The sequence below is a fragment of the Lates calcarifer genome, linkage group LG19, assembly GCF_001640805.2.
Source record: "Lates calcarifer isolate ASB-BC8 linkage group LG19, TLL_Latcal_v3, whole genome shotgun sequence".
Lineage (NCBI taxonomy): Eukaryota > Metazoa > Chordata > Actinopteri > Centropomidae > Lates > Lates calcarifer.
The window spans coordinates 7,186,588-7,207,663 of NC_066851.1; the positions used below are offsets into that span (position 1 = coordinate 7,186,588).

Here is a 21,076-nt window from a genome sequence, read left to right on the forward strand (position 1 = left end):
CATTACTGGAGACAGTTCTTGGCAAGTAGAGGAGTGAAGTTTGATACTGAACTTGGCAACATTTCCTCTAGACTGGTGAAGAGAGGCAGGACATGGGGAGAGAGAGTAGGGGAGTGACATTCAGTGAAGGTCCAGCCAGATCGGGAGTTGAACTGGAGACTTACTGCTTGGCATACTAAGCCCACGTGGCATGCACCCTAACCATCTGGCCATCGTTCTTATTCTAACCAACCAACAGAACCCTAAATTACTCTGTTTACAACGATAGAACCCAAAGAAGGGCAGTAAATCCTCTCATAAATAAAGCTGCAACCAGAAAATAATTTCTGGAAACTGGCTATCCGATTAATCAACTAATAGTTGTAGCTCGACAACTCTGAGATGCATTACAAATTGGGTCTAAAACCTAGTTCAGGGACATTTATTGTATTTAGTCACGGTGGCTCTTTTGTTCAAGGTTAGTTCCTGTGCGTGTGTGTTGTCAGGTCAGTCAATAAAACCAATCAACCTTCAATCATCCTTTGGTGATGCTGTGATTCCACTCTGACAGCCACATTCACACAGCATTACCACAGCCAGAGGCAATCTCTCACTGTCCTTCACACACTTCACTGAGGTCGGGGTCAGGCTCAGCCTCACGTTGGGCAGCTGCCATGTTAGAGCTACAGCCCTACATACTGTCCAATCACTGTGAGCTGGGAACATGTAACATGGTTTCCACTGATATAAAGGCCCCAGCTTTTCATTATTAGCAGTTTGATTATGTATTTGGTATAGAACTGATCAGTATTAACAGTGGTTATCTTACTGAAACAATCCTGGGAATTAGATGGATTTCATGCACATGAAGATGAAACTGTGAAGTATGACAACTCCTTGTTTTCTAAACTCACAATACAAACACAGAAAACTAGAGTGTGAACGATTTTAAAAACAGATCCAAAAAAGCAAATGTTACAGTACTAAACACTTTAATTTTCCAAGTGGACTAATAGATTTTTTTCCCAGCAGACGGACATTTCACAAAGAAACACAGTGGAATCAATCAATAAATAACAAGTACAAATAGATCAGAGGTACAAGGGAAAAGAAAAGAAAACCTATAGAAAAATAATAACATCACAAAGACCAACAGCATCTTACAAACACAGCAGCTGACCAGACAGCTAGGTAGGTACAGAACGGCCATTAAGTGTTCAGTGGCGGACATGTTTGCTCCACAGTCGTGTTCCGTGGATATTGTAATAAGAATAAGGAAAAGTATTTGGAAGATTGTCCTGTTTGTGTTACTACCTCCTACCATCTTTAACAGTACGTGCTCATGTGTTTGCATGGAGCTTACTATCATTCACAGTAAGTTCTGGACTGTTATCACGCAGATTACCACTCAATATAATCTAGCAGGACGACTAATACCACATGGTGCGTGCTACTACTCCATCGTACACTATGTTGCACATCATCCAACACTGTGTATTACTGAATTGGAAGCATGAAGCATTGCAGCCTACTATTAAGGATAGATGACTTATTTTGTTCTTAAAGTCTAACAACTGATAGGACAATCTACCAAAACCTTTAAATGTTCCTTTATAAATACATTCACCAACTGATCTTTAACATGTCGGCCCTGTTGCCCAGGTGACATTATGAATAACAGTGTAAAACACTTACAGCCAACATGAGTTTGTTCCAGAGAAGCAGACTGTGCACCTATGACTCGGACTCGGGACATACACTGAGTAGGTAGATTGTAGTGTTGATTAATACAGCATATCTCACATTTGCATCAAACTGAGGACACTTTTTTTATCTTTTAATCTTCTCAGTCACATTTCTTAATGTTTTTTAACCTGTCTGAGTTGTTTATTATCTGCACTGCATTCTGGCTGCAGGATGTTGATTTGGTCAGGGAATAAAGAGGAATAAATAAATCAGTCTGGACCTACTGTGCAGACTGAAGTGCAATAAACCAGCAAGCCTCCCAGAGCACATACTGCTAACTATTTATTCAGCATTTGCAGTGTTGTTGCTTACCAAGCTTTTGTTTTAATAATGCCTGAACAAATCTGTTAACATCAGCAGCACTTCCTGTAGCTGCACCTGTGATAGTGAATTGAGCCAGTGACCTTTGTGATAAATGCTTTTAATTTCTAAAGTCAAACAAGCTTGAATTAACAGTGACAGTTAAATGTGAATTCTGTTTCACTGTGGGGTTTGTGTAGTTTTGCTACATATTAAGGTGAGGTTACAGACCAAAGAACAGAAATAAAAACCTTTAACTTTTTTAGGCTCATTTTTGATGTAAAATCAGAAGCTGCCTGACTTTGCTGACTTTACTTTTTAGAATTTGCAGTGAGGTCCTTGAATTACTGGAATTATACAAATTGCTTTGAATCAAATTCATGGATTAATGTTATATTAATTTACCAAGACACGTCAACTTTCAATTTAACATCAAAAGATGAAAGTCTCCTGTGAAGTTGCAGTGAGGATGTGTGGGGGTTATAGATTCCTACTGTATACAGCAGCTCTGTCCATTGGCATCTTTGGAGCGCAGACACAGTTTAGGTTTGTAGCTTTCAAGGTAAAGCAGTTGCTTGGAGTTGAACGCTCCACGACGCTTCCTGTCAGCATGAAAGAGAATAATGAACAGGGTTTATAAAAAGAGTGACAGCTGTGTGAGCAATTACAGGGACGGTACTGAATATGATGCATGAAAAGACAGAGCAGTGGTTAACACAGTCGAGTAAAATGGAGCACAGTGAAATCAGAGCTTAGTACTTACAGTCTTATGAAGTGCACCGCATCCTCATATTCCATCCCACACTCAATTAGAGCCAGGGCCACCAACACAGGAGCTCTGAGGACACACAAAGGCAAAACTGTATAACCATCTGTTTGGGTACAGAAAAACAGTCCTATGGGCCTGTAGCTCTGTATAAATCACACACTAACACAGTATATCCACTCAGTTTGTGCTCCATCTTTTGCCTCTAGCGTTCCTCTTTATACCCTTTTATATTCATAGCTACCCCTGTAGCTACGGATCAAAGTGACATGACTGACTGTATATTATTACTACAACTGACAATACAGCAACTTAAACTACAGCCCAGTAAACAACTACAGTGCTACACTTTATATTTACTGTGAAAGTCAGTAAGACAGTTCTAGTGAGTAAATAAACAATGTCCCTGTTGTTCCCTCCCTCATCACTGTAGTTCTCACCACTCCTAGAAAACATACGCATGCAGTCTATCTATTGCTAGTTTGCCACAAAGCTAACTAATGCCATGGCCTGTTGGTGAAAGACAGCTGATAAGCAGTTAACATATAGCAACATATTAATTCCACCTAGATGACGTAATGGTAAATATAATTGCATGTGATTTTCACCAAAGATATCATACCACTAGTTTGTCTACAGAGTTTAAAGATGAGACACTGCTGTTAACACTAACCCTGTAAGCTAATGACTGACCATCACATTTCATAACAGGTGGCTGGAAGTGGTAATATCAGAGGGATTATTAGACCAACGAAAAAAGCACTAGAAACTGACAGAAAAGGCTGATTCAGACACTCCCCGTGTCCCACTCAATAACAACACATGTGGCATCCTTATCAAGAATATCTGCATTTAATATCAGCAAATATACAGTTATCAGATATTTTAAACCCTCCAATATCCACGTCAAAGTCCACATCAGCTTTAAAAATCCTGTATCATTCAAGCTCTAGAACGTAAAGCAAAAACTGACTTGGGTTGACGTTGGTTAATCTTGTTTATCTTCCCTTCAATGAGTATCATTTAATAAATTCTGTGTTTGGTGCATACTAACCGTCCTAGTCCAGCAACACAGTGCACAGCCACACAACAGCCAGGCTCATCTCTAAACTTTGTCTGCAGCAGGTTCAGCCAATCATCAACCACCTGGTCAGGGGGGGCCGATCCATCATCAAATGGCCAATCCTGGAAGGAAAACAGAGTCTGTATTTATCTTCCTCTTTTTGTTGCAAACGCCTCACCCTTTGTGGTTTTATGGTATGGAAATTTAATGTCCATAGAGCACCTTAAAGATGTTTTTGTATCTCAGGACAGTTAAGGCACTCCATATATGGAGAATGGTGTAGAGGTGTTTGCACTGTTTCCACTTGGTCTTTGTTCAGTTACTATGGCTTAAAATTCTTGTGCCAATAACCTTGAAAAAACATCAGCTGATGGCCCGCTGTGCCTACTGCTGCTAGTTTTTATTAGAAATGCAATGGATGGTAGAATTTTTAATGTGCTCTGTAAATCTAATTTACAAAAGACTAAAATTTATAAAGACATTTGGTTATCCTCAATGTCATTCATATTTGACTGACCCACGGATAAGGACACTATTATATTGCTGGATTTAGGTCCTGCTTTTATTTAGACATTTGTGTTGTAAGTAGGCTTAATCCTTTAATGACAGAGATTCCATCCAAGGTCTTAGTTGTGTGAGTCACTCACATATCCTAATTTTCATTACTTAAATCAGAAAAAATCTGATGTTCCAGTGGAAGTCAGGTACACATGTCGTCACTTACCAGAACTTGTATGCCCTCTTGTTCCACCGGTGCCTTGTCATATGTAGCAGCACACACTCTCACCAGGGTGTTAACTCCATACGCCTTCAGATCCTATCAAAACACAGAATGGTTAAGTCATGCTGTCACTATTGTTTCACCTGTAAACATATGAAAATAAATAAAGGAAAAAAATGTGATTAAAAATGCGTTACCTCTATAAACCTTCCCAGTTGTGCGTTAGTGGGGTTGTGCGTGATGAGGAATCTCAGACAGTCATAGGAGATCTCTACTGGAGCCGGTCGGTTCATTTTTAGACCCACAAAGGTTTGTCAATGAAGAGTTTTAGACCAGAAAAGTACTGTGCTTTAGAAAAATGGACTAACAGAGAAGTCTTCAAGGGGAAAAAAGTAAAACTCCTTTTGACTATTAAAAAAGCAAAAATTAAAAAGAAGTTATCTAAACTAAAATGTGACTTATGGGCAATGAATGTAAATATCCTACTCCTTTGGCGACAAAAAGTAGTCTGAATATAAAACAACAACAAAAAAAATACAAATTACTCAGGAAAGAAATGAGGATGAAAATAATCCTTAACTCTTATTGGCAATGAAGGAAAAACTAAAATTGGCTTAAAACATAAATTTAAATCTGGCAGGTTGGGATTAAGAAGACTGGAGAGAAGACACCCAAAGTCCAGGAGGGAAAAAAATGAAGACAGATAAAGATCTATCCTTCCTTCCTTTCAAATCTTTTAGCCCATTCAGAGAAGGCTTGTATGAGTCAGAGCAGAGGAGGAAAGGAAAAACAGGAAAGGAGAAGAGCAGAGAGGAAGCTCCCGGGCTAAAACCAAAGCCTCCCCTACTCCCCAGGACAGGTGACAGACTGGTTGGCTTGTCTTCATATGGGTTGAACAGGATGGCAGGAAGGACCTGTGAGAGAGACACACAGACAGCCAATGATTTTTACAAGGCTTTAAGTCAAACTAAAGTATCCTTCCATACCAGTTTTTGCTTATTATTTTAATGTGGATGTGATATTTTTGTCTACCGATCTCAATAACATGTTTTACCTGTGATTCTAATGTGAATAAAATGTATCACCTAATAACTCAACTCCTTTTCTTTTACAGGGAAACACTGGTTGACATAAATGACTAACTATATATGGATACTTTAATCAGCATTTATATCACCACTGATTCACTGTACCTCTACTCTCTGCTGTCCATGGACTGTAAGGTGATAAACAGAGAACTTTCCCATACACCACCAGAGACACCACCAGCCTTTGTGCTACACACCTGTGTGTGTGTGAATGGCAGTGCTTGCGCCTAGCTGGTGTCTCCTGTTCACTTGTCCACAATAAGCAGCAGGTGCTGGGCTTGGCAAAACTCCCCTCCAAGCCTCGCAAACGCCATACATGTGCAGCCTGAGAGAGACAGAGTTGTAAATTCCGACTGTGACGTTTAGTTGCTAATTGTATCAACAGGTGGGACAGAGTCTGCTGATCGATACTCACTGTGATGAGAGCTGAGGAGATAGTTCATTGAGCGGACACAGGAAAATGTGACGGCTCCGGGATGTAGACACACCATTGATGATGATGCTGCTTTTCTGGGTCCTGGCTGACAACGGCCCGCTAGCTTGCTGCTAACCTGCTGCGTAGAAGAAAACATGTTAACACTGATCAGCCACCTGAGATTAGTAGCTCCCTACATCACCTGTTAGTGAGAAAATTATGAGAAATTTTCCTAACATCACCCTCACAGTATAAACGTGAGCAACTAATGTGTTGCCATCCCGTGTAAATAATCTATCTCTGAATACCGGCGCTCTACCTGATGTTTTTCATGGGGTTAGGTGTGACCTGTGACATTGTGAAAATAATACACCGTTCCAAAGCTACGGTGTCCAGTTAGCTTAAATGTACTACTGACCATAGACCTGAATTTGCACCTGCGATTTGCCGACAGTGATTAATTCACACTTAACGGTACAGCACAACGTAGCCACAAATTGTTAGAAGCTCAGTATTTAGCTAGCCACCCATTTAAAACCTGTACAGCCGTAACTGTGTTCACAAACAATCCGCTTGACTGTTAACGTTAGCCAGAGCGATGTTCTAACGTTAAATGACCGAGCAGCTAGCTTAACGTTACTGGTAGCTGATTTTCAAAGGCACATACTGTAAATAAAAAATACGACATTCCCAGTTAAAGACAAAATGCTGGCGCAGAATTTAAAAACTAGCTACCTCACCAAGAGAAATCAGCATCGCCTTCTGTCATAAGAGGCTCCGCCAGCCAGGTCATGAAAAACCAGGTCAACAACCATGTTCCCAGAATAAACCCGAGCTAACACTTCCAGGCTACAGCGCTCGCCGATTTTCAACAACAGCAGAATGACAGCGAGCACGGCGGGCTGTTCAACAATGGTGGCATTAGTTACACAACTGGACTACGTCGTTGTCAAACATACATAATCAACACAGTTACTCACAAAACGTAGTAGTTTCACGAAAGATCCAGACGCTTCTAATGAAAGAAAAGAGTCTGCAGAGACATGTTGAACAGAAATATCATGGTACCCACAATAAACATCGCAGCTTCCGGCGGCAAGCCTTTCAAAAATAAAACACGAATATACACCATAATACCTCATCGCTGTTGTTTTTTTTTATGACCCTTTTAATTTGTAGACCAATACTGCATACTTCCGGTATAATTCAGTCTTCTTCTTGCAAGTTTGACAAAATATTTTTTAAAACTATATATTCAAGCATGCAGGTGAAACTTGAATTGAAAAAATATAACTTTGCAAGCAATATTGATTTAATGTACGATATTATAACGCTGTAGGCAGGCAGACTGTGGCTGATGTTCAAGTCACTGCTGCCATCTACTGTTTCTCACAACAAAGTATATCAGTTTGGTGATGCTGTGTTATGGATGTTTTTTGTTTGTTTGTTTGTTTGTTTTTAGTTTATTTGTGGCATTCCATGAAAAAACAAACAATACAAAACAGATTGAATTGAACATTTTCTACCATGTTTTAAAGCCATAAATGTAGCTTCACCTGTACACATTGATGTAAAGTTACACTTTCTCAAATGTTCTTATTTATTACACATGTATATAATCTTAAATTTATTCTATGCTCATACTCATACAATTTCTGAGCATTTTTGTGCTGTGGCCTCCCTCAGCAGGACAGTGCTGGGGCATCTCAAATGTCTCAAGGAACATAATAAAGAGCCCAAGGTGTTGACCTGGCCTCCAAACTCCCCAGATCTCAATGTGATCCAGCATCTGTGGGATGCACCAGAACAAGCCAGACCCGTGGAGGCCTCATCCTGCAACCTACAGCACCCTAAGGATACACTTGTCAATGTCCCTGTGCCACAGGATGCCCTCATAGCACTCATGTCCATGCTTCAATTAGTCAGAGCAATTTTGGCAGCAGGAGGAGGACCTACACAATATTAGGAAGGACCCACAGATGCTGGATCAGATCAGTCGTTAGGGTGGGGGGGTGGGGTGTGGGGAGGGGGCACAACAGTGTTTAGGTGGGTGGCATCTAGATCAATGCCAGGACACAAGGTTTTCCAGCAGAACATTGTATTGTTATTCACTTCACCTGTCAGTGGTTTAATGTTGTGGCTGATTGGTGTTTACAGCTTGTGAATACTTTTAATGAATTTTGTCTAAATTATGAGGCATTCACTCTGCATGGTCTTGTATATATTTTGACTTAATACATATTACAGCATTTATTGATTATTATTATTCTATGCAGCTATTCTATTCCAGATTTTTAAAAAAGATACTGAAACTGCTTAATATATTTCATGTATTCAAATTGGATTAAATTCAGGTAAATCCAATCTGAATCAGTCTGCCATGTGATTTTTGTCTACAGTGTCTTATATGTATTTTATCTCACTTTTTACATTTTTACATTTTACTAAAGCTGTTCTTTGTTGTTTTGTTTTGTTCAGCCCTGTGAAATCAGGCTGTAATAACCTTTGACTTGAACTCACTGCTCACTGTAAAAACACATTTACATTACTCCCCAACACAAAGGGTGTGGCATTTCTCTCTTTCCTCTTTTACTCTCTCTCTCTCTCTCTCTCTCTCTCTCTCTCTCACACACACACACACACACACACACACAGGCATGCTGGTTGGCAAGGATGGATGTCTTGTCTCCTTGCTCAATAAAGCGATATGTGGCTTTTTCTTTACCTATTTATAAGGTGTTAGGTGACATGGCTCGCAGGGAGTGGAGCCTCCATTTCCTGCAAACTGACAGGACAGGACATGTAAAGTGTGTTCATGTGTGCGTGTGTGCCTGTGATGACGTAGCAGCTGCTGAATCTGGTTTGGCAGGATTTCTGAGGAAAGGGGGCGAGAGAGCAGAGACAGACACAGAGAAAGAGGAAGGAGCGGAATTCTTCAAACTTCTCTTTCCCCTCACTACTTTTAACTTCACTGTTGACCACTTCTCTACTCCTGTTGGTGTCTACTTACTTTGTATTGGTGTTTGAACAAAGTTTCAGCACAGGGTAAGTTTCTTCTTCTTTGATTGTCATACATTTTACTGTATCACATGTTTAAAGCCAGGACTGAGGGGTAAACAAAAGACTGTAGCCAGTGGTGTGTTTAAATGGTACACAAACTTAGTTACAGTGTTTTTTTTTTCTTATTTAACTCTAAAACAAGATGGATACAAGTCGTTATCCACCAACAAAGAGGGAAACCATTAAGTTAATTACAGCCTTAAAAAAAGACAAAATGGGAGTGGGAGTAACTTTTCCTTTTCCTTTTGACTAAGACACAAACAAAAAGAAAAAAAGAGAGTGGAAAGATATTGAGCAATCGCTATAAAGAGACAATTCCAGAAAAATGTGGCGATTGTATAAACTATAGATTGCGCACACAGGCTGAGGCGTGGTGGAGTGAAGCATACTAACACTCAAATTTTCCACATTGCTCTCGATTGTACATGGAGTATCCTATTGGTTCCTTAAATTTAACTGATTGTAGTTCAGATTGGTGGCAGTTGACTCTATGATTAATACATATAGTTTAATGCCCATTCACAGGTAACTGTCACCAGTATTTTGAAACACTTACTGGATTAAAAAAAAAAAAATTACAAATATTACTGTTGAATATGACAAGATCTTATTACAATCAACCCAGGGTAGTGTGTGGTCAAAGCAGCCATTACATGACAGAACAAGCCTCATAGGAGCTAAAAACCTGTTTTATTCTGCCTTTATCAAAGAGAAAAAATTAATCAGCATTGGAGTTTCAAGTGTTAACACAGAAAAGTCCTCAGTGCTGAACCATTCTGAAATCTAAATATTTTACTCTTTTCTAAACAGTGAGTGATCCTCCACTGCACCAGAAACCATAGGCTACAGGCCTGAGGATGGTATTACACATCCCATATGGATTTAATTTTATTTGTTTTCCAGGAACATAGAAGGAAACCAGAGTAGTTATAACTTCTGCTATATACATATGTTACAAAAAAAGAAATTCCTTCTTTTTTTCCCTCAGAAACCCCACCCTCACATAACTTCCATCGCTTAATTACTGCTTGCTGTTGAGCTTGCACTGTGTACATTCTTGTATTAGAGGTTTCTGTCAACATACAGAGAAGTTAAACTTGGTTAAAGCTTTACTGGCTGACATTTTCTGCTCATACTGTGAGTACAGCTTTGACATTTGACAACAGCAAAAGGGAACATACACTCTGTGTGGTGAAATACTGTATTAGATACACAGAGTTTTCATGATTTTGTGTTTTACGCCAACTGAGGTGAAAATTTGTTTTTACTGTCAGTCACATGTTGCTATGGAAACCATGATAGTTCAACAGAAAACTGTACACATTTGTGTACTTTGGATTTTGTTTGCAAGGAAAGATACATTTGTTTAACACACATAAACACACAACCCAGTATCTAGGCAACATAAACTCTGAAACCACACACATGCCATGTTTGTGATTAAAGTTGTATTTATACTGGATTGCTGATATTAGGCTTTTTCATTCATGAACCTCATTACCTTTGCACACGTAAGTCCACTAGTGTCTCCACTGTGTTCATTCAGCAGACAAGCAGAGCGACAAAAAACACAGCACTGGTTACTGATGATACAGCCATGCAGCTGTGTGTACAGAACTAACAGCGTGCGTGCTGGTGCATAACAACAAATAAAGTCTGATTGATTATAACAGTTCACAGGTGTAGCTAAGCTAAGCTTTAACGGTCGGCGTGTGTAATCAGTGCTTGATCCTAACTATCCACCCTCATTACAATAAACTGCACATTCACAATGATGAAGTGTAAACATCAAAGATGTGTGCATGTGTACACATTCAAGAGCCAGCTACAATAAAGATTTGTATTTATTGATACAATTATATGGCCATTATCATCAGCAGTTATTTTATGTAATTGCTAATGATTCCTCAAGCTGAACATGAAAACTCATTACCAGCTTAATTCTGAGACAAGGTCTTGGGGACTTTGCTGAGGCACACACATGGTAGGGTCGGAATTAGGAGTCAACAGCATGAACCCATGAACCCAACCTGTCAAGAGTCATGAATCCAGCCTGGTGATGGTGGTGTAATGGTGTGGGGAATGTTTCCTTGGCACATTTTGTGTCCATTAATACCAGTCAGTCATTGTTTGAATGCCACAGCCTATCTGAGTATTGTTGCAGACCACGTGCATTCCTTTACAGGCACAATCCACACATCATCTGATGGCTATTTCCCACATGATAATGCACCATGTCACAAAGCAAAAGTCGTCTCAAACTGGTTTCATGAACATGATAATGGTTCTTCAGTGGAACACCTTTGGGAGGTGGTAGAACAGGAGATTAGCAGCTTTAATGTGCAGCAGACAAATCTGCAGAAATGTAAACATGGACTGGGATCTCAAAGAATCTCTTGTGCAGTCCATACCACAAAGAACTGATGTTTTGAAAGCAAAGGCTGGTGTTCCTATTAAGGTGCTCAATGAGTGCACCACTACCACGTTGAGGGGTAATAAACTAATGATGAATAAACTAAAAATGTTAAAGAAACTTACACACTGTAGTTTAAAAGAAGTAGTTCAGTTCCCTGGAAAATACACTTATCGGCTTTCTTACAAAGATTGATACTACTCTTTTTTCTGTACAAAGAAAATACATCCAGCAGCCTGTTAGCTCAGCTTAGCTTAAAGACTGGGAATGTGGAAGCTGTTTCTGTTCTTTCTGTTTCTGCCTAAAACTTCAGTGTAAGAATGACAGTTTGCTGATAGAAACAAAACAGCTAAATATGTAGCTGCTAGCACCAGCTACATATTTAGCTAAAGCGCTTGGCAAGAAAGAGAATAAACATGTAGCCAAAAATGTTGCACTATTCTTTCATTTTCCTTCATGGGTAAAAACTGAATCTAAATTTACCAGTTACATAAACGTAAAAATGCTGGTTGGTTGAGATAATTTCTTAGTAGCACTACCTCGTCTATATTTTCATATGTCAGTATCAAATAGACAGATGGTACATTTTGATTTATCCATTAGTTCCAGCAGCCAGCTGATAAATACATTCATTTTCCATCCTGAGCATAACATGGCTTCATCTTCTCTGGCCTGTGTACATCTTGTTAAGGCTACTGAAACATGGTCTTTCATTAGTGGGGAGCCTGATAATATTAATAATCCTGAAAAGCAGTCAGCAAAAGTCAGCAGGCTTTCAATTCAATTTATTGTGTTTACTGCATAAATACAACCAAGAAACAACCTCAGATATGACACGAAACAATGTTCTTAAATGTCAACTTTCCCTCCTGGGAGATTTGTAATTTAGTTGGTATGAACAATTTCATACAAGCCCATACAGGCTCTGCGTCAAACTCACCAGTTTAGGGTGCAGCTGGTGTCTCTGGCATAACTATTCATACTGATATGTGTTGGATTTGACCAGGTGTGGCTAATCCTTAACCGTAGAAAGTCTAAATCTGACCTTCTTCTAATGAAGAGCAAAGAAGTTTAAAAGCAATGTCTAAGGAAATAACACCTAGAATTCAGCTAAGATCTATTTGTGTCTTGTCATAAGGACGTGGAAACAAGTTTCAACAAGCGTCTTTCTTCCTCTCTTTTACAGGGTGCACTTGTGTGTATCACCTGGGCCAGTGCAGCAGCAGAGATGAACTGGTCAGGGCTGGAGAGTCTGTTGAGTGGAGTCAATAAATACTCCACTGCATTTGGGAGGATCTGGCTGTCTATGGTGTTTGTGTTCCGTGTGCTGGTGTTTGTGGTCGCAGCGCAGAGAGTTTGGGGCGATGAGAGCAAAGACTTTGTGTGTAATACCCGGCAGGTAAGACGGAGAACAATACTTTATTTTCTGTGCTAGAACATCTATTCTTTTGCTGTCTTTCAGTGCACTGGATGGATGAGTTTCCCTCTGAAAGGCAACTCATGAACATCATACTAATTTGAATGATGAAGTCAGATACAACTGAGCTACAAATCTCTGGAGACTGAAGGATGTTGCTATTAACTAGACAGAAAGGGTCTAATGAAAGGTGCTATTGAGATGCATTATGGGAAGTGTAGTGTTTTTCAAGCCTGACCCACACTAGAGACTACAAGTAAGGCTCTCTGGGGCTCTGCTGAACCAATTTTGACCTTTCTATTGTAACTCGATCTCTTGCGAGTTCCTAAACTTAATGAAGGTAGTGCTAAATCACTAGAGTGGGTTGGTTTTAAGTAGCATAAGTATTTTTTTCTTATTCTGTTAGCTGCAGATTCAGACTAACACAACACAGATCTTCATCCACTGTCAAGTCCTCCAGCTGTCTGGCTAAACTGGTTCACTTTTGCACAGTCTTGTGTGGAAAGAAATGTGTCATTGAATTTACCTATTTTTTATTAAGATTGATCCCCTCAAATTGGCTGCAGGTAAAGTAGGTGTATTATTACTTTCTACTACAATATAGAGGTATTTAAGTTATAATTCATAATTTTGACCTCATATCTCACTCTGACAGCATAGTGGTACTTTTGTTTCGTGTTGATCATCTCATGGCAGGTATATTACCTATAGTATAAAATAAATGTATTGTCAAAGTCAAGTCAAGTCAAATTTTATTTATATAGTGCCAATTCACAACAGAAGTTATCTTGAGGCACTGTACGTATAGAGCCTTTATCTTATAAAATTTACAGAGAGAGACTCAACAGATCCCACCATGAGCAAGCACTAGGCGACTGTGGCAAGGAAAAACTTCCTTTTAAGAGGCAGAAACCTCGAGCAGAACCGGACTCAGGGTGGGCGGCCATCTGCCTCGACCGGTTGGGTTTAGACAGAAAGAGAGGGGGGTGGGGGAATGGGGTAGGAGAAAGACAACCTTGCAAATACACAGACTAAGTCAAAATGTAAATAGTAGTAGTAGTAGTAATAATAATGATAATAATAATAATAATTATTATTATTATTACAGCTAAAGGAATAATAATGACAAACAATGGTATTAATAGCACTAACACTATCAATAACACTAGTAAATGTTTAATTATTGTCGCATCATGGGTTGAGCTGGATCATGGGAGCAGCAGGAGACTCTCCAGCTCTGGAGGCAGACACCTGCAGTAAGAGACAGTAGCAGAGAGAGAGAGAGAAGCACAGCCTGGGCAGTAATGTGCTTGAGGGAAGAACACACAGTTAAAGTGATGCAACGATATTAAGACAGTTAATAGTAATCTCGTCGGCAGGACATCATGGACAACATTTACTAACTATTAATCTTAACTGATGCATTGAGACTGACCCAACCCGCCGAGGGAAAAATGGTATCCTGAAATAGGAACCAGAATAATGTGCTAGTTAAAAGTTAAGGCATAAAGATGAGTTTTTAGTTTGGATTTAAAGGCCTCAACTGAGTCTAGTATTGCCTCTTTTTTGTCATGACATTACAGTCATAATAGAAAAAGTAATTGCAGTATGTTAACAATATTTTCCTCTATTTTACTTTGTTTCCAGCCTGGTTGTACCAATGTCTGCTATGACCACATCTTCCCCATCTCCCATATCCGTCTGTGGGCACTGCAGCTCATCTTCGTCACCTGTCCGTCTCTGATGGTGATGGCTCATGTTAAACTCCGTGAGGGAAAGGACAAGAAATACGTGGAGCTGCATAACGGCTCTCACCTGTACGCCAACCCAGGGAAAAAGAGAGGAGGCCTGTGGTGGACTTATCTCCTGAGTCTGGTCTTCAAAGCCGGATTCGACACATCATTTCTCTATATTTTGTACAGGATATACCATGGATATGACCTGCCCAGGTGATGCTTTTATCTTGTTAGTTTTCAAATGAAAACATGGTGTTCTATGCTGGCTATGACTTACTTTACTCTTTTCTTTTAGGTTGTCCAAGTGTTCACTGGACCCATGCCCCAACACCGTCGACTGCTTCATCAGTCGCCCGACTGAGAAAAAGATCTTCATGTTGTTCATGGTCAGTATCCAGTGCACTGTGCATCTTCATGTGTATCTGCGAGATGATTTATCTCATTGGCAAGCGCATCAGCAAGTTGTTCAGGGTCCGACACGAGAACCAGAGACTCATGTTTGCCGAGCAACATGAGCTCACCAACATAGCCCCACCGAGGTCCCAGTATCGGAGGACTGATCCGAACGCTGGGGAGTCAGCTGAGTTTAAATAGGAGCGAGAAGGTCAGAGAGGGCGCTGCCACTACAACACTGTAGGACACAGTGGTCCCTAAGCCATGGATCTGCTTCTGATGGGTGACCACTGGTTACCCAATAAAACTATTAAACCAAAAGACTGACATAAGGGTCAATCCTGTGCACCGTGCTCCTGTGATCCAGCTGAACATGAAACATTTGTGATTCTCCATTAGAAGAATTGCTAACAGGGGCTGGTCGCTGGTAGGACACAGTTAAAGAAGAGGTTTCATCTTCAGATCATCTTCTGGCTGACTATACAAAGAGAGACATCCAGGAGCTGGCTGGATGTTGATGATTGATGAGCCGGATGTTGTGTTTTTAGGACACTGTTGATTGACTCATCAATATGTCATGTATTGTAAATTACAGCACTTCAACACTGTTAATAGCTGACTGCAAAAATGATAGCCTCCAGTGCTGTGTACATTCATATTTCTCCAACTACAAAGACCATGATGCCACCAGGAATTTGATGAGCTGAACTGCTGAATTATCCACCAAGGTTGAACTCTTTCTGCCAAGAAAGCTGGTCAAACTCTACACTTGGAGCTTTGTAGGCTGCAGATTCTTGTGACTAAAGAATGGACTTCATAGCAGCAGAGATATGTTGAGTGGATTACTGATTCTCACAACTGCTGTATCTGATAGCCAGCTGACTCCTCAGTGTGTGTGTGTGTGTGTGTGTGTGTGTGTGTGTCCTGTTAAGGGTGCTCAATTATCAGAATTTAAAATGTACATTGCAGTGAAATTATTGCATTTATGAATGACTAAGAATCAACTGGAATGCCATAATGTGGTTCAATTGTGTCTTGATATGATAAAATGCTGATTAAGCTGAGTGTCTAGACTGTCTTTTGTTATGTTTTCCCCACAGATATGCAGAATTAGCATTGGCATTAAGATATATCATGGATGAACTCACTAATGAAAGGGAAGGCTTAAAAAATTGAGCAAAAATGAACAAATTCAAGTTAGATTTAATGGTGAAAACATCAGGAAACAAAGTCCCCATTCAGATAAGACTTAAAAACAGTTGCTCATGCTCAAAATGCTGAAAATAGTTTCATTATACTACCACTAGGTAGCAGCATTGTTTAGATTAAACAAACCAAATTCTAATGTATCTGTGTAGGACATTCTTCTAAGATAAATTTGAAATAGAGCAAGGAGCTAATGGGTACAGTGGAAGCTGCCTAGGTTAACACTTACTGATTTTAGAGAAACCCACTTTCCCTCCATTCGTCACCTGTCTACCCCGCACAGCTGCTCAAATGAACAACACAGGTGTGTCAATCATGTGGTCATTAGCACAGGTTCGAGAGGTGCGTGTTGCCTCCAAGTGTTTTTTAAAAACTCCTGAGTGTGACTTTTCATCTTTCATCTGCTTCATCTGTATTTGAATACTAACGAACTGGAATATTTGAATACTAACGAACTGGAATATTTGAATACTAACGAACTGGAATATTTAGCGTACTGAAAGGCAGAAGTGCTCTAAGCCAACAGTTAATGACTTCGTGTTTATCATCTCAAGTACACTAACTTTTATTTCACGTTATGCAGACTTCATTAAAGAGCCCATCTGTTTATCTTCCAACCGAAAAGGTGTGTTGCGACGAGGATGGGATTCGAACCCACGCGTGCAGAGCACAATGGATTAGCAGTCCATCGCCTTAACCACTCGGCCACCTCGTCTTATTATAAAACCCTAGCAGGCTGTAATATCCGGATACAGTAAAGCTCTCGTGAGAATGCTGACAAGTACTGATTATATTTTGGTTTGCCTCACACATTTAACATTTCTGTCGCCTTACTTCAGTGAGTGACACCAACACGTCCATTTCCAGGCCTCATTAAAACGCAGTGGAAACTTGGATTAGGAAAGCACGAAAACTAGCTAAAACTCGGATTAATCACCAACCACAAACACCGTGTACACGAGGCGTTAGTATGTTTACTGTAAACTTAAAGCAACATGGTGCGGACTCACGTGCCGTCCACATTTCTGTCCACCAGAGAGAGCCAGAGACAAGCAGATTAAAACCGAGGCAACGTTAACAACATACAGTCTATGGTGAACCATCTGACAAAGAATGTCTAAATGGGTTTCTGCCATCTGATGACTACATTATTAAATATGTTACCCTAATTCATTTATACTGACGTAAGGGAGTCTGCTATGAAACTTGCGTTGAGCTGTCCCTGGCCCACCTCAAATCCTCTCATCCCGTTAGAGACGCGGTTCCAGCTCTATGTCCATTATTTCGATTCAAAGATTTATTTGTCACGCACGAAAATATGTATATTGAAATGCAACATGGCTGCTCCTAATGTTGGGCAAAAAAACTAATAATAAAGATAAAGTATGCATATTCATATAAAACTAATTGTATATAAATAATTGATGAATATGTTATATATAGAAATAAATATTTCCTGCAGAATAATGGTATAGGTGTGACCTAAGTATGACTCAGACCTTTTTGGTTCATGTTCTCCTTAATTTAGCTAAACTACTACTTATTTGTTCCTGTCTAGAGTCACAAGCAACAAATATTTTAATAAATCTATGTGACAACTTGTATATACCTGTTAATTAATCTAAATCATAGTTGACTTCAATACTTTGAATTTGAGGTTTTATCCAGTTTCTTATATATATTATATAACTTGATTGTTTTTGTGTACGTGTGACGTAATACTTGACTCAACCTCCTCATTAAGTCGAACTCTCCAGTCTATTTCCAATGTGTTTTATGGTGTGAATCACAAGGCAAAACACAGACAGAGGGGATCAAACATTTATTTACCCTTATTAAAAGTTACAATAAAACCATTAACATCTTCAAACGATAGCAAAATAAAGAGAACCAAAAATATTGGCCAAAACATATTTACAGAGACAGTTTGCAGATAAAAAGCTCACATTTTTGTACACAATCCCAACCCCTGCGTCATAAACTCTGAAATGTGAACACTGCACTCAAGAAGCTTGAATGTGGTTTTAGCCAGAAAAAGAATGAAAATGCACAAACAAAGACATAGCTCTTTTTCCACCTCCCCTCCTCGATTTTTCACTTTTCTATACATGACAAAATACTTGAAATTTGGGGGTAAAACATAGGAATGTAGAATTCTAAAAATTAATAAGATCATTTGAAAGGTTTATGTGTCCGTTATAACAGTCATTTCGAGTGAAGGAGATGGTCTACCCCGCTCCGCAACGGTGACAATTTTTAAATCCCAAAAAGATGAGAAAGAAAAATAAAATGTTATAGGGCTGCCACGCTGTTAAAAAGGATGCTTCTCCATGAATTGGGAAAATAAGTCAGTATTCCTGATTCGCTCCACATCCAATCCATTACCTTCGCCGCACGCCTGTCCCTGTGTGTACCATGAGGGGGCGACACAAGCCGACACTTTCATCATGAGAGGGCCCGGTGAGATTCCGTCTGTCGAAGAACTAATAAAAGGCAGTGAACTGGTGGTTGAATCAGCAAACGTGATATATCCTTTGTCTTCTTTTGTAGTTTTGTTTATAACTTTAAGAACGTGGCACAAGTCTCTCATATATATATTTATATATTTTAATCTTGGAAAATCAGTTCAGGTGGCGGGGTGCAGTCACTCTGCGTTGGCCTCGCCCTCAGAGGCTGCAGGTGTCGTGTCCTCAGCGGGGGCAGCGGCAGCGGCCTCCTCGGCGGGAGCGGCCTCTGTGGCTGGGGCCTCCTCGGCCGCCTTGGTCTCACCCTCGGGTGCGGCATCAGCAGCGGCGGCGGCAGCTTCACCCTCGGCGGCCTCTGCAGCCGGCGTCTCCTCTTTGGTTTCCTTGGCCGCATGGCCGTTCTCCTCTGGCTTGTCCTCGGTTGTGGGGGAGGTGGCCTCCTCCTTGCCCTCCTCGCTGCCCTTCTTGCTCTTCTTCAGCGAGATGCCCTTGAACTTGAAGGAGTTCTTCAGGGAGAACTTCTTCTTCTTCTTGCCATCCTTGGCGGCCTCGCCCTCGGCTTTGGCAGCCTCGCCCTCGGCTGCGGGAGCGGGCTCAATGGCATCTCCAGCACTGGTCTCGCCCTCCTTGGCTGGCTCGGCTGTTCCATTTCCATCTGCGGCAGCCACTTCCCCGTCGGGCTTGGCCGACACATCACCATTGGTTTTGACATGGCCGTTCTCCTGCAGAGAAGAAGAGTCTCATTAGTCATGCATTGAAATATTCAAACTGGGCCAAAACAAACACACTGCCTCTGGAAAAGGGAATCACTCCAAATAAACAGATGGATCAAGTGTAGCTGAAATGTTTTTCAATATACCAAACAAATCTGAAGAGATCTGGCATGTGCCAGAATAGCATTAGCCCATTTAAATAGTTAATCTATGTTATACTTGAGGAAAGCTGCTTGCCCTGACAGTGGTTCAGAGGGGGATTCAACAGCTGTTTGCATAACTCTGGCCGGACGCACGGGGGCAGTAGTGCTGCATCTAGACGTCAACATATCCAGCAAGTTGGGGAACAAAGGAATCCCCGTGAAACCTGGTTTCTGCTCTCATCCAAGAGCTGCAGCTCCCGTCTACCACAGCTCTCTGTGTGAGCGCGGTGTGGCCAGAGAAGAGCCAGCACATCAGTCATGGCACAGACAAAGCCATGGTCAATTTAAGACTCACATTTAACCAATCTACCGCGCTCAATCAGAAAAGTCAATCAACTAAAAATGATCATCAGCATGTCTGAAAGGGCATCACATTGTGGCACACATTGCATCTTCTGATCTGGGGTCAGACTCAGTTTAACTCTCCCAACAATCAGCAATTAACAATCACATCTCAGTCATCAAAGCTCAAACTTCAATTTCAGCCTAAGTAAAAGACGCTTGGGTGTAGAGGAGTTGTGGTAAAGGGGATCTGAACTGGCGCCTGTCGACGTTTTGTCTGTAACTCCGCAAAATGCGCTTCCAGCAGAGCGCATTTGCATCCTTTGCACCCGTTTACCCCACATCTTTTGTTCGACGTCGAGAGCGACTTTCCGCCCGACCACCGCCAACTCATGAGAGAAAACACGCTGCAAACACACATTTCAACCAGAATCTGCCGCTCCTGTGTAAACTGTGCGGGTAAACGGCCCCTGTGGGCGCAGCAGACGGAATTAACAAAGGCAGGTCTGGTGCGCGCTGAGCGGGGACGAGCGCGGCCACTCGACGGCTGCTCTGCTGGAGGTCCCCTTCTACTCAAACAACCTGTTTTCAGTTGATTCAGTTTCATTTTTATTTCCTACAGCCGTGTGTTTAACAGAAGGACGGGTGTGCTCTCAGGTCAGAGTGTGAAAGCTAAACTCCCCATCGCAGCCCTGAGCCCCGCCGTGGCACCCATGCTGCCAGTGGGCGTTGGGTGCCATGTGGCTCCCCGCTGATGCTCGGCCCGTTTTACTCACCTGGCCGTTGGCTTTGGCAGCAGCAGGGTCGGCGGCGGCTTTCCCCTCAACAGCTACTCCACCCTTGGACAACTGGGCTCCCATTTTTTTCCTTTTAGGTGTTCGGAACAAAAAATAAAATCGAAAAAGAAAAACCTCGAGGACTTTTTGAGATTTTAAAAATCCAGATCTGGGATGGGTAAGATCTTTCCCAAAGAGGTGAAAAATCCGACCGGATCTCCTTCTCCCTATAGCTATGGGTTTTGGACACGAGAAGATCCCCCTTCTGTGAGTGCGGACCCCACGGCGGCTGAGCTCAAATTAAAGGATGTCAGGGATACGACTGTGAGTATTT

At 41.0% G+C, this 21,076-nt stretch overlaps 2 protein-coding genes, 1 non-coding gene and 1 pseudogene across 9 annotated transcripts; 1 reads left to right on the top strand and 3 right to left on the bottom strand.

Annotated features, from left to right (window-relative positions):
- Window positions 1–954: 954 nt before the first annotated feature.
- On the bottom strand, window positions 955–7,162 carry LOC108898018 (protein tyrosine phosphatase type IVA 2). 7 transcript variants are annotated; one of them, XM_018697853.2, is made up of 8 exons: window positions 7,059–7,162; window positions 6,079–6,214; window positions 5,861–5,988; window positions 4,773–5,489; window positions 4,579–4,671; window positions 3,846–3,976; window positions 2,789–2,863; window positions 955–2,627 (listed from the first exon to the last, which is right to left on the bottom strand). In XM_018697853.2, the coding sequence occupies exons 4-8, from the start codon at window positions 4,866–4,868 to the stop codon at window positions 2,516–2,518; spliced, it is 507 nt and encodes a 168-aa protein (XP_018553369.1). In that variant the 5' UTR covers window positions 4,869–5,489; window positions 5,861–5,988; window positions 6,079–6,214; window positions 7,059–7,162; the 3' UTR covers window positions 955–2,515. The 7 variants fall into 7 exon arrangements, with proteins under 7 accessions (XP_018553369.1, XP_018553377.1, XP_018553371.1 ...); XM_018697861.2 differs by having other exon boundaries at window positions 5,769–5,988; XM_018697855.2 differs by having other exon boundaries at window positions 6,079–6,217.
- Window positions 7,163–8,755: 1,593 nt separating this feature from the next.
- LOC108898027 (gap junction beta-4 protein-like) lies at window positions 8,756–16,161 on the top strand (annotated as a pseudogene).
- Window positions 16,162–16,936: 775 nt separating this feature from the next.
- Window positions 16,937–17,018, bottom strand: trnas-gcu (transfer RNA serine (anticodon GCU)). Its single transcript has one exon. It is a non-coding gene; the product is annotated as a tRNA-Ser (tRNA).
- Window positions 17,019–18,110: 1,092 nt separating this feature from the next.
- marcksl1a (MARCKS-like 1a) lies at window positions 18,111–21,063 on the bottom strand. The gene is made up of 2 exons (XM_018697849.2): window positions 20,743–21,063; window positions 18,111–19,490 (listed from the first exon to the last, which is right to left on the bottom strand). The coding sequence occupies exons 1-2, from the start codon at window positions 20,824–20,826 to the stop codon at window positions 18,948–18,950; spliced, it is 627 nt and encodes a 208-aa protein (XP_018553365.1). The 5' UTR covers window positions 20,827–21,063; the 3' UTR covers window positions 18,111–18,947.
- Between the last annotated feature and the right edge of the window lie 13 nt (window positions 21,064–21,076).

Excerpts from the sequence above, each read along its gene's own strand:
- LOC108898018 (XM_018697853.2), bottom strand. The coding sequence starts at position 4,868 with ATGAACCGACCGGCTCCAGTAGAGATCTCCTATGACTGTCTGAGATTC. Across the intron at positions 4,672-4,772 it reads AACTGGGAAGGTTTATAGAG|GATCTGAAGGCGTATGGAGT; the intron begins GTAACGCATTTT and ends GTGTTTTGATAG. Across the intron at positions 3,977-4,578 it reads AAGAGGGCATACAAGTTCTG|GATTGGCCATTTGATGATGG; the intron begins GTAAGTGACGAC and ends TTTTCCTTCCAG.
- marcksl1a (XM_018697849.2), bottom strand. The coding sequence starts at position 20,826 with ATGGGAGCCCAGTTGTCCAAGGGTGGAGTAGCTGTTGAGGGGAAAGCC. Across the intron at positions 19,491-20,742 it reads CTGCCAAAGCCAACGGCCAG|GAGAACGGCCATGTCAAAAC; the intron begins GTGAGTAAAACG and ends TCTTCTCTGCAG.